At 43.5% G+C, this 13,339-nt stretch overlaps 1 protein-coding gene across 1 annotated transcript in view; it reads right to left on the bottom strand.

The window, feature by feature from the left end:
- Positions 1–5,677: 5,677 nt before the first annotated feature.
- Positions 5,678–13,339, bottom strand: part of RASGEF1C (RasGEF domain family, member 1C) — a 27,463-nt gene continuing 19,801 nt past the window's right edge. Inside the window, exons 12-15 of the mRNA XM_010131021.1 lie at positions 9,556–9,651; positions 8,138–8,261; positions 6,115–6,187; positions 5,678–5,702 (exon numbers count right to left, since the gene is read on the bottom strand). Of these exons, the coding sequence (XP_010129323.1) occupies positions 5,678–5,702; positions 6,115–6,187; positions 8,138–8,261; positions 9,556–9,651 (318 nt within the window). The remainder of the gene's footprint in view (positions 5,703–6,114; positions 6,188–8,137; positions 8,262–9,555; positions 9,652–13,339) is intronic.

Below are 13,339 nucleotides of genomic sequence, written 5' to 3'. Positions count from 1 at the left end.
AAGAGCTGTTTATGGAGCAAAATACCGCTTCTGTGGAGGGAAGGGCATCAAGGGAATAGTGAGCAGTCTAAGCCACTCTGAATTTACAGCATTACAGACTGCGCCTGGCCACGGGGCAAGGCAGGGGACCTACACAGCAGTTACTCATACTTGTTTTTTCCTGTAGTGAGGTTATAGCCTGTCAGAGCTTCACAGAGCAGCTCAGTGGTGGTTGCAGGGAGAGGGACACACTCCAAGGCAGTGTGCTTTCCTTCCAACATACCCAACATTAAAACAAAAGTCTGGTACAGCTTTCTGCATTGCTATTTCACAGTATTCTCTCCTGCCTTAGCCTGCCCAGCAGCCATTAACAGGAGGATATGCAGAGATATCCTGGTCCACTCTGCTGCCATACTGTGAAATAGCAGAGTTAACCACCATCGCGGTATTTCTCATATTTTTTTAAAGTATTTATCTTTTGCGTGTCGCTTAGATCTTAAAATCTCTGTCCACTAAGTAACAAATTCTTTACTGTTTCAAGTCCTGTAGAGGAACCTCTAGTTGAAAGAATTTTCTTGTAATTGTTCTGCTGGATGGATAAGGAAGTAGCCTTTGCCCCAGGTGAACTTCCAAGGACTTCTTACCTTTCAAGATGCATGTGTCCCAGCATCAGAAACCTAAGAGTGCAGGCTCAGGTAGGAATTTGCATGTCAGCTTTGTGCAGCATCATCTCATCACCTCTGCATCCCCCATGAGTGTCCGTGCTGCCATACGGACACCAGGTACGTGTGTGCTGTTCCCCAGCCACAGTTTAATAATGCCCTGCACCAGCTACTGAGGTAATTTCACTCAACAGATAAAGTTACAAACGACAAAATAAAGTCTCTGGCCCACAGTTGAGCCTCTGAGCAATGACAAAGGGCTTTCCCCTGTTTTCTTCTCACTCCCTAACTGCGTTCTGCAATTACAACAATGGGAATAATCAGTTCACAATAAAAGGGGTTTTAATTTCCAATGGAAAAGACACCTGAGACTGTAAGGCTCATTTCTACCAGGCTAAAAAGAAAAAAAAAAAGGTTCTTAAAGCCAGAAAGTAAAATTTTGCTCTAAGACATTAATTCCTTCCTTGGATCAGATTTAGTCCTTGAATTTGCTGCTGAAACTTCAACAATGTCAAAGAAAACTTTTGCTAAGGCTGGATTTATTCCCTGTGAATAACTTAAACCTGAACTACAGTGCGTAACTGTAGGACTGCTCCAAACCCATCAAAATCCACTGGAGTTCTTCATCTGGGACTCCGCTGTCCTTGGGACCTGCCTCGTTCCATGGAACAGAGTCATTGTTATGCCCGATACTGTTAACTGCGTTAACTGGCAACACGGATTTGCGTAACAACATCTTTTCTACTAACACGTCTTCTTTGTAATAACTCCAATCACACATGCAGTAATCTGAGCTCTGTTCTAAGCTGGATTTAGCCATGTGCAAACCAGTGCTCATGTGCTTTAATAAAAGGTGCATAAACTATTGCAATAAAACACGATGAAGTAACCAAGGTATCAGTAAGGAACTGGCTTGATTTTAAGTAAGTGATTATCTTATCACCACCGACCACATCATATAATACCTCTACACTTAAATCATTCCTTGTTTGAAGTGCTTTAGCAGCTGGGTCCACACTTCGTTCAAGTGCCACCTCAGCAGTGGCTGGGATCACAGTTTGCTTCCAGAGGTGCATGTCCTCTATCCAAGCGCGGAGCTTCCAGCCCGCTGTGTGATCGGACTAAACGCAGTGTACTCCAGTGCACAGGGCTCGTGGGTGCTAGACTCACATCCAGAACTGTTTGTCCTCAAAATTCAGCCATGCCCAGCAGACCTACATCCATCCACCTTTATTTAAGTAATGTGATTGATGCCGTTGTGAAACTGAGGGCAAGATTGCATGATTAAGTGTCTTTTGTAGGGCGTTGAGCAAGATCATCTACTGACTTCAACACAAGCTGAAGGCACAAAATTCCCCTCGTTTTTCACTGGCTTTTTATCTAGCCCCGTGTTGGAGAATGGCGCACTCAAGAAATTAAAATATAGGACTTTTGCTACCACTCTGATCACACTAGAGGAGGTGCAGAAGTGATTTTATGTATTTGGGTCTTTTAAAACATTGCTGTATACACAGAAGCTAAGTTAATGCTTCTGGAAGACTCTGTATCATATGCTCACATCTTACTAGCTTAAGGTTTTGATAGTAACAAGACAGACCTACAGGTCTAGTTTTCTCTGTTCTCTGTGTAGCATTAGTTCAAGCAGCTGTCAGAGAGGCAAATCCACTGAAAAAAGTGGAATTAGAAAGCCAAGGCATTACTACTAGTAACTTGTCTAGATGTTAGTCTGATGACTACAGCCTTACAGAGGCTTAGTGCTTGGTGTTAAGTGATACTGCATTCCTCTCAGCGTGGTGGGACATCCTTACACATTTATAGCAAGAAAACATTAATTACTGGAGGTGCATTTTCTCATTTTCGTGTAGAGTTAATACAATTTTGGAAGAAATCTATTCCCAAGTTGTCACCCTTTGTTTTCAGTTGTACTTTACTTGCACTTTGTAAAACCTGTTGGTGAAGCAGGGCTCCAACCGCGCTCCTGTCTGGAGTTGTACACGCTAGTCAGGTCAAAGACGAATCGCAAATGCAACTGACAGCTGTTACTTAAGGCTTTACATTGTTTCTATTTAAATTAATAGGATTTTATCTATGAAATTATGTGAAGACAAGCTACGATTCCTAAAGTCTGTTTTTCGAAAGTGCTGTCCTCTCAGTTTAAGTTGCTCTGTACTTTCATCTCAAAGTCATTTTGCAGAGAGCAGCCAGTGTCTCTGGAGATCAAATACCAGGAATCAATATGCCACACACCTCTATAAAGCAATAATTGCCTCAGTATTCACCAAGCGATGAGGATGTTTAGCACCTCTGAAAAAAGACTTTTTAAACATGTGACTACATAAAGACTTAAAGATAATTTAGTGCCTCTTAGAGTCCCACTAAGCCCTCAATTCCTACCCCAAGTCTGACCTTTACGCTTCCATTTTCAGCACTGAGGTTTGAAAGTTTTGGACTATGGAAGTGGTTTAGTTTGCAAGAGCGATAAACTTTATGGGATCTAATTTAACTCATACTTACAAAATTGCCTGATTTTCACGGAAGGTGCCCAAGAATATGAAGTATTATCACAAGAAACCACGTTTTGATTCATCTTCAGGGTGTTACAATCTCAGCTGTACCAGCCTCTGTTGGCTCATTAGAAAAGGAGTGAGGATTTGCATTTTAAAAAGTAGGTTTTAAGAAAGGGCCCATCCACCTATACTAGGTTTCAGATAAATAAAAAACCACATTTCCACTATGAAGTCACACCATGCCTGTTAAAAAGCTGCAGACTTTAAGAAAAAAACAGCCATTTAGCAAACACACTTAAGCATTAGAATTGTTGTAGAGATGTTTATGGTTATTGCTCTGGTTTTGGCTGGAATTTAACAGGCTTTTAATGGCATCATTTTGGAAATGGTTCTGCTTGAAGGAGCAGCTGTGTGTGTGTGTTTCTCTGTATAGCTCTCAGCTCATGTACGTAAATTAACAAACAGCCTGTTAACAGCATCACCAGAAGAGTGTTCATTCCCTGGCTGGAGTGATGTACCATCCTTACACTTAGTTCTTCCACACAAAGCTAGAATAATCACATCACATTTTTATGTTCCCCATGCAGCAACAGACCTGTAACAAAAAGCAGAACTGAATTTCTGCCTCAAGCTCCTACGCATGTGAATCTAGAAGACAGTGTCCTCCTCACCTCAGCAACTGCAAGAGCAGTGATTTCAGGTGGCCATGATCCAGACTGCATGGGTTTTCACAGACCAAAACCCAACGTAAGAACTGCACTGCAGACGCTGCAAACCTCCAGTGTATCACATAGTGCATGTCTCAGGCTGCCGCAGTCCCCTTCAGCTCAGCTGTCAGAGCTCTCCTCAAACATTAGCTCGCCAATGCCTCATATTTCATTAGCTCACTCAGGCATGGATAACTTTGGAGGCCAGGCAGAGGGCAGGAAGAGTTCCTGTTCTCTGGCTAAATGCATAGGCCACCACAGCCAGGTTTTGTGGTTAGCCTCATCTTTCAAAACTCTGTCGTGAAATAAAACTATTACTGATCTCAAAGAAAGGGTTACATCCTTCTGTTGTAGACAAAGACTGGAACATCTGAAAAGGCCAGCACCAAGTCAGTAATAAAATGCAAAGTTCAATATCCTGTGGCATTCGGGTTTCATTAAGGATTTTGGAGGTCTTTTCTGGGGCACGTAGGAACATTCTTTCCACATACAAACAATTAATCTACTGTTAGGGCTTAGTTTTCTATCTACTATCCATATAGTTCATTATAATTTAATATATGTATTACAATAGCACCTTGATTATTGTACAGCTTTAAACACAAGACATAGCCCCTACTTCATATTATCTGTACGGAAATGGTGAGCATGGTTTAGATAGTAAAAACAAAAGAGAAAAATGGTTGTCTGCTCACGAACAACAAATTCTTTAGTGCATTCATTCCACTTTGAACCCATTTGTCTTTTTGAAGCATACCATGTAGTTCCCAAATTCAAAGCAATTACCACCTTTCAGTGGGGTATCTTTTTAGTTCCACGTTACAAAATAAACAGTATGGTATTAATTGGAACCTGACAGATTTTTTCCAATGATAATGCAGTATTTTTTTTCTTTAAGTGTGATAAAACCCTCTAAGAGATGCAACAGCATCAGCAAAATTAGGGAATACGCTACGTACATTAAATAGGGGTAAGTGGAGTCCAGAGCTGTTTTCTTCTTCAGTTCAACATGAGATGTGCGTGCGTGTGTGGTCCTTAAGCAATCCCGTCTGCACTCTGAGCCCTCCTCAGATCTGCCAAGATTCACAGTAAGAAAAGTAACAACAGTGGTGGGAGGAATAACTAAGCGAGAGTCACGCTTCAGGTTGTTCTCTGTAAAAACTCAGGGGGGTTGTCTGGCTGTCCCACGCTGATGTGCTCTCTATGTGACATACACGTGTAGATATGAGTGAGTGACGTCACTTTTCACCCGCTGGAAGCTTATACCTGTAGCAGTCGGTGCTTTGTTCAACAAGGCCAGGGGACTGCTAATGTAAGGTTCGGTTCTTTCTTCATTCAGCAATTAACCAGATTGCTGCTGAGTCTGTGTTTGATTTAATTTTACAATCCTCAGAGGGTTTAAAGAACTCTTGTCTGAAGCACCTGCTTCTGAAATATTCATGTGTATTTTTTGCTTTCCTTTTTTTATAATTTTCCATTCTCTTTTGCAGTACCATGGTTCTCCACACTCCTGATTTTCTTTCTCCTACATTTTCCTTCAGAGGCAAGTTACAGTGATCCTGACGCAGTTTGGGCGCAGCCACAAATAGTCTGTTTGTCCTTCGTCTCTATGTCTCGTAGTTAGAAAAGCGTCATTGTGCACACAGTTCTGTTGATTTCAGTGGATGAATCCAGTTCATCCATCATGTCAGGCAATCAAAAAACCCAACAAAAAACTCAAACAAAAAAATCGTCCAAATCCCAAACAGGCATCTTTGGAATCAGTAGTGCAAAATGTCTGCGGATTTCTTCTCCTTGACCTACTGCAATAATCTCTTCATCTTCAAGTCTTTCCTAAAATAGTGGATCTGCAAATTTAAAATGTTAAGAACAATGAAAAAAGAAAAGGCAAATATAAAGGTGGGTTGATTTTTTTAAATCACTCTCTTCAGATTCTCACACCACACCACCATACGTCTCTTCTAAGAGATGTGAACTGCAGGAAGATCAGTTAGTCCAGGGCATTTTGCACCTACACCAGGCCTCTCTGGCACGGGGACAGCACTATGTAACCCACAAGTGGAGGGTGTTCTTTAAATGGAGGATAATTTGAAGCGTGATTTGCTGTTATCAGTGCAGCCTCAGCTCTGCAGATGAGTCTTAAACGGAACAGACCTCCATCAGAGGTCAGGCTTTAACAGCCAGCACGTCCCAAGCTTTGACTATCAGTGCAGCATTTCGGAGGTACTTTAGCAGAGACCTGATAAAAGGAGTTGTTACCTTAAGGATTTCCACCTGTCTTTTTCTGTCTGGTTTTCTGGACTTTCACTCTCATAGGAAGCCAGATACAAACCTGAAAAAGATAAATATATCTTATTCCCTGCACCCGCCTATGTCCCATATTGTACCACACAGCAAGAGAAACTTTGCAACTTCACGGTTCACCAGCTGTCTGGTAATCAGCAGGGTGCTGGTGTTTAGCTCATGTGTCTCCCTTCGGAAAGCTGTTAGGTTAATCTTGATGGATCAGTAAAGGAGCCCAGAGACATTAGCATGGCCTTTTATAACACTATTAAGCAATCAAATGGTCTCTGGTCGTGCATCTAGAGGTCTGGGCCTATTTGCTCCATCACTACCAAAGTGTACATGAACATTAAAAAAGAGAGACTGTGAGAGCTGACAGCAAAACAAGTAAACTTTTAAATCAGGATATTCCCATCACTCCACACAACTTTATCTCCCTCCATCTTTTTAAAGCTTATGGAGACACGGTATCTTGAATGGATACAAAACACCCCCAAGGTCAGAATGAGTTGCAGAAACCAGAGAAGGAACACAGAGAAGAAAATAAACAGCTCTTTGGGTTTTTTCTTTTTTCTGCAAAACATTGCATTTTATGACACCAAGATGTGTCTAGGCTGCAGAGTCTCCCCTGCAAGAGCTGGCAGTGCATTAATATCTCACTGTCTTCACAGGAATTTTTTTAAGTAGGCTGTGATTTGTGTTCACACACATTTGACAGTTTAGTGACGCTTGCTTTATTCTTCAGCGCTGCCACCATCGCAGTATTCGAGTCTGTGCTACAATTCAAGCACATTTTAATATTCAAGCGTTGGCCCACTACTCTGCCACGCTGTGGCAAGCTCTGTACAGCTGCTGCATCTCTCGAATGTATTCTGCCACCTTTCACTCAGGGCAGGTCTCTGTGCTCTGCGCTTCCCCTGGGTAACCGGGGAGACCTGCTGTGGCTTCTGCGGAGGGCAGCTCGTGGAAGCAGGTGAATACAGGGGAGGGCATGAGAGAAAATCTGCAAACAATGAGTGGGTTGAGGTCACCCTTTTTTGGTCCAGCAGCCTGAAAACTGTATTTATACCCCTGACTTTCACTTTCTGTCCCTTTAGAGCCTAAGCCCAGGACAAATGCCGCCACTGTGACTCCTTTCGATACGTATTACTTTGATGACATTAATTGTTCCATTTTGGCAGGCATTCTTAAAATTTAGGCAGGATTTGAAGCAGTATGTTGTGTTCTCAAGCAGACTGTGAAATAAAAACTGTCTGGTCTGATTAACTTGGATTAATACAGAAATCTGCCTATAGAATCAGACAAAATAAACCCCTTATGGGAGAGCTTATGGGAATATAGCTATAGGCTGTTCTGTGCGTGACAATGTTCCAAGGGGCAACTGACACAAACCAGTATGAAAGGACACGGTCTGACATGCTGGATACCAAATTGAAGAGGACAGATAAGTATAAAAAGACAATCAGAGAAAGAATTCCAGGGCTTTCGTAGCTGCAGCTTCAATTAATTATTATAAAAGATCTTCTCAAAAATTCTTTTCTGTGGATAACATATTTCTTTGCTGTAGTGGAGGAGGTCAGCTGGACTACCACGGCCCTGGGCTGTGTTCACTGAAGAGATGACAGTGTTGGTGTGCAGAAGAGATTAGTCCTGGCTCCATCAATCACAGAACGAGAGGCTAAGGGACAGCTGACATTCATAGCAGTCCACGACACGGCTGTGTGGCCTCTTCTTGTGATTACAAAAATAGGGCCACACAGGCAACTTCCTCAACAGCGCTTTGCAGAGAAGTCATGGGCAACAGAAAAGCATCAGGCAGCCACTTCATCAGCTGGAAAGTTCTGTTTGCAAAGAGATGCTGATAGACTGGGATAAACAAGCTGTGTGAGAGGAAAGCTAGGAAAGAACCAGGACTGGTCAGTGAGAGAGATCACCAAAGCGCAGATGAGGCTGTTAACTAGCAGTGAGGAAGAGACATATTGATTATACAGAGCCTTACCATCTTCAGTAAAAATGGGAGCAGTGTGCAAGTAGTGGATGATATTGGGGTCTTGTTCAAAGGGACATTCCACTTGCTTCCATGTTATAAATTCTCCTACTTGCTTAGCCAGTTCCAGAAATTTCTGTAAACATAAAACAATTCCACTCAGATACGGTAAGATTATCTCACTAAAATGACAACATCCAAGCAGAAGACGACTGGGCTGCTAGAGCCCTCGTGCCAACCACAAGGACATTAGGAGAAAAGAGCCTTGTATGTTTGAGGTGGGTGTGTTTCCACCGTTCATTTACTGGGGGAAGAGAGGGAAGAGTGTGCCATGCTGCTTCTTACCAGCCATCTCAGTTTGTGCTTAAAGGAAAGTGTATCCATGAACAAAGGTATGGGTCACACGTATGTACTTAAGGACAGAGAACATTAACTTTGATGGAAAAGGAGGGAGCAGAGTTAGACATGAATTACGTGAAGTGACTCCAAAACCTCTTAACTCTTTAGGCCTTCTAACAGTTCTGATAATTTAAGGTGATGCCAGGCTCAGTGATTTATGAATTCCTCACTATCTCACAATGCCAGTTACAGTAGGAGAAATTCAGCAACCAAAGTGATGCTGAAGAAATGCTTTACAAATAATTTGAGAGCTCAAGAACTATTTTCTTGCTGAAACTGGGTAGTTCTTTTGGAAGTACCTCGTCTCTGCCCCTCCACCGGGATGCACAAACACAGCCACCGCAGTGCAGGGCACTCGACAAGTTGTGCCAGTGTACCACCACCCACTCCAGCACAGAACTGGTGTTCCTCAGGGTACGTGACTAATACTGCCTCGTGCCAGGGCTGGGGCGGGGGATGGGAAAGATAAATCCTTCTACTGCATTTAACAGAAATTCTTCTGTGTAAACTCTACAGGCAGGAGATAACAAATTCGAATCCTTACACGACATTCACCTCATGGACACAGTGACTCTGTATTCTATGCATAATTCTGCTTGTATTTTAGTTTTTCTTTAATGACCACAGGTAATTTATATCTTACTTTGCCAAACCTCTTTATTAAAAATAACAAAAGGCTAAAAAGGCAGATAAAATAAACTATAGAGCATTTTATACTGACTTGTTCATGTATCTATGGAAGAAAAATAGTCTTCCATGTTTTCTGAAAAAGTCATCTTTCCCTCCAAGCCCTAAGTATAGTCATTTATACCGCTGAAAAGCAAGTTAGGATGCTCTGCTTGTAGTGTTTTTATAAAATATACATATTAATTCTTTTAAAAAGCATTCTAGGATTGGTTTAACCTTCATGCAGTCACTTGACATCATCCATTTTGGCATATTCAGTCTGTTGGTCTGCACTGAAATTGCAGGCAAATGGTCCAGATAGTGCTATCGGAATGGGATAGACAAAAATATTTTTCAGATCTTACTTCAAAGTTGACGTGTCCATTTGGAAGGCGATTAGCACATCCTTCATTCAAAAAATAAATGTCTTTGATTAACAGGCTGAAGAAGGGGATCACAATCTATGAAGAGAAATGACATAACTATTATCTTTCCAGTTCAGTATTTTCTACGCATGAAAGAACAACTCAATCAGGAGAGAGGGGAAAGAAGAAATATTATCTTTAATACGCACTTAAAAGGCAGTACAGCGACAGGCAAGGGAAAGGGCAGCAGGGTACAGAGACCCCTTCAGCCATCAGGAGGATGTCTGCTGAAATGAGTATGAACTGAGCACCATGGTCACTGAGCAGAGTAACACGACCCTAGGAAAACGCTAATGACCCAGGTTAGCAGCAGCAGCACCACTGTCTGAGGACAAGAGCAGACAGCAAAGAGCAGAACTCCCTTTCTCTGTTGGGTCTTTATAAACAAAGATGTTGAATACACGGATCTAGCAATTTAAAGCCGGCAGAGAACCAAAGAACTGGTATTGTCCCTGAACAAGGAAAGACAGAATAAAGTCTGATGACCAAGAACTTGTCTACGAACATTTCCTTTTCAACAGCTTCATGCATGGCTGCCTCTTGAGGCATGTAATTTTCTTCCTGGTACCTGATTAGTACAACCTGCTTCTCCAAATTAACCTGCAGACAGCAGGATTGAAAATATTAAGTTAGTTGACAGCAAACTGCCAACAGTAGCCAGAGAGATAATTGTAGGGCTCCAGATAAGCCCTAGGCATCATCCAGGCCAAAGTGGCACACAGCAGTGACCCATGCCTTCCCTTTGACCCATCAGCTGGGTCATAATTTGCTATTAAAAAAGTCTACTTCTAGGTAAGTCTCTTGAAATTAATGAAATAACAGCAGGGATACATTTGATGCCAGATGTTCTACAGCAGGAAGCAGCAACAGCGCTCCTGAAGGGCATCCCCTGCACTTCAGCAGAGACACAGAGTGCAGCAGAGTCCTTCTGGGTACTCATGTCACAACTCAAAAGGAAAAGACAACACAAAGGACCAGTCCATGACAAAGCTAACCCCCAGGGCTCTGGGATTCGATCTTCAAATCTGAGTCTACCCACCTCTCCAGCACTGGCACTGCAGTAGAAAAAGGCTTCGTGGAGGGTTTGAACTATAAGGTCAGCAGCCACCTTTGTGGCCATCACCTGCCTTTTAAGCCACTAAGTATAAACTTTTCACCATGAACTTCAAGGAAAAGAGATCACACAGAAAAGCATCCAAATGTTTCCGCTGTTCTATTTGTAAATTATCTGAACTGTAGCTTAAGAGTGCCTTCGTGGCACGCACGACCAGCCAACGGAGCAATCCTCTAGGTAAGTATTTAACGTTGCACTGTTACTCCACCTCATGCTGCACATCAGCTGTAACAGGGTATGAAAGGGACTTAGAACGGGACTGGCAGCTGTTATTTTTTTAATCTACAGCCTTCATGACACAATGGTGAGTGTGAGCAAGTCGCAGGTGTGAAAACACTGAGGCAAGGAGCCTACAAGCCACTACCAACTCTTGCTGTGAAAACGGAAGCCAAGTTCGCTTCAGCTATAAAACATCACATGCAGTAAACTGCTAAAGATCTGCATCTCTGCTGGCTTTTTTATGGGACAGCCATAGATGAACTCTCTAACGTCAGTGCGAGAGCCATCGAAAAGCCTGGACTGGAACTCCAAGAGCCACTGGCATTATCCTCATACATCCCTCTGACAGAATACAGGGATGGAAACAAAGCACAACCTAACCCCCAAAATCCTGAGCCCTCCTAGCAGGGTGAGGTGGAGCAATTTCTAGTCAAACTGAGCTAAGTGCGTTTCAGGATTCATTTCTCTGTCAGCCAAACCAGATCAATCAACCCTGAGGTAAAGAATGTAATTCAGTCTCTGTGGTTTGTTTTCTACCAAAAATAATAACAACTCTATAACCCGTGTGGTCTTAAAAGGTACAGAGAGCTTGGAGCCAGACACTGATCCCCAGCTAGAAATCACTGCTAAGTTCTGCCTACATATTTTTGCAGGCAGACGTGAGCTCGTTCTGCCTGGCTCCGCACTGCCTGGGAGGTGGGTCACTGTCATTAGCGGTACTGAACACACACAGAAAGCCTTGCTGCAAGGGCAGGTGTAGGAATGTGGGCTCGATGCCGTGCTAACACAGCTACAGAGCCACCAGCCAGCTCAGAGCACGGGTAGAGCTTGTTCTCATCTGCATCCAAAAGGCCTCAAAGTCGTACCCCAGGATACCAATCCTCTACACGTTTCCAGTGGATTTCTGTCTTGGGGCACCATTTATTTCCCCAATAAAAATACGTTACCCTGTATGTTTTGTTTTTCAAATTTCTGTCGGAAAAGTGACAAAAGTGGATGTAGTTACGCTGTAACGCTGGCTTCAATCCAGGCACTTTGTTAGCACAAAACCTGGGCTAGTGCCAGAAACTCTTATTTTGCTCCCGCCCCCCTGCTCCCCGTGCCATCCAGCCCACCCACATGCCGAAGGACAACTGCCTCCTGCAGAAAGGAGCAAGCTAATGAGATCAGACGTGTTCTTCTTCCCTAGTATCAGACAGCACCGACACACAGTACCGCACTGAACACGCTCCCAACGTTCCAAAGCCAGAGACATGTCATTAGCACAGTGCAGGTTTCCCAGTGGAACGACTTAACCGTGGAGGTGGCGTAGGTCAGCAGACTGCATAGCTAAAACCAGACCTAGCCCCTAGCAAGTACACCCCTCTGAGTTCTGCATGAAACATCAGCCCTTCTGCACTACCAGCTCTCCCGCCCTGCACTTTGGCAGTTTATTTCTGCCGCTGTTGTGCACTTCTCAGGTTTGAGAGCTGCCTTGCCGTGCCCTTTTACAAGCCCACTCCTGAACTAGCAATGAGTAGTTCTAACGATGCCCTTTACACACTGAGTGAAGAGCCGAATCAGAACAGTGCGGATGGAGGTCAGGGGATCCTCCATGGGTATATTGAGATCCTTCTCCTACAACCTCGCACGAGCACCCTGAGGATGAGGATGGAGCAGGTGATGAGTTCAGGCAGAGCTCTTTGTGCCAGGCCGGCGTCACGTGGGGATTTGGGTGAGAAGTATGCACAGAGTAGGAGGAGGGAGGGTGTCCCAGGTCACTGCCTCACCCTGTCTCTCTCTGAGGACAGAATTTAGCCCGAGTTGCGCTTCCATGCAAGTGCTGCGCAAAACTCAGCAGCCAATACACCAGCCCTGAGGAGAGATGGAAGCATCCTTGTTTCTGGTGAATCTGCCAGTCGAGTATCAGCTCCCCGGAGCCTACAGGCAGTTTTTCTTCCTGCGAGACATAACCCACTGCTTGTCTGTTGGTCTGCGACAGGAGCACTCCCTCCAGGGCACCTTCCTTCTCAAGCAGATGGAGGGAGGCCTGAAGCCTCCATCTGTGCTTGCGGGGTGGCCAGCTGTTGAGAAGAGGGGCGGAGGGGATTGTGATCTCAAACTCTTGTCACACAATTCCGTTTGAAGATAAAAATTTTCTTCAAAGTGAGCTTTGCCACAAATTTGCCAAGAAACAACATGACGTTATCTATCAAAAAAGTGATTGTTTTCTTTCAGTTTTACTCAAACTCTTTAAAACGAATAACTGATAATCTCATGTATAAAAAGAAACAAAATTCCTTAATTCCTACAGCACAAATTACATGATCTGCTGTATGCAACACTGTAAAATACCCAGTGTGAGCAGCTACCAATCACACGCGTGAGCATTATCTTGAACTGATGTTATCC

Source organism: Buceros rhinoceros, unplaced genomic scaffold (genome assembly GCF_000710305.1).
Source record: "Buceros rhinoceros silvestris isolate BGI_N320 unplaced genomic scaffold, ASM71030v1 scaffold7592, whole genome shotgun sequence".
In the NCBI taxonomy this organism is placed as follows: Eukaryota; Metazoa; Chordata; class Aves; order Bucerotiformes; family Bucerotidae; genus Buceros; species Buceros rhinoceros.
Note: the sequence above shows the minus strand (reverse complement) of the source record. Positions and strands in the feature narration are given on the sequence as shown.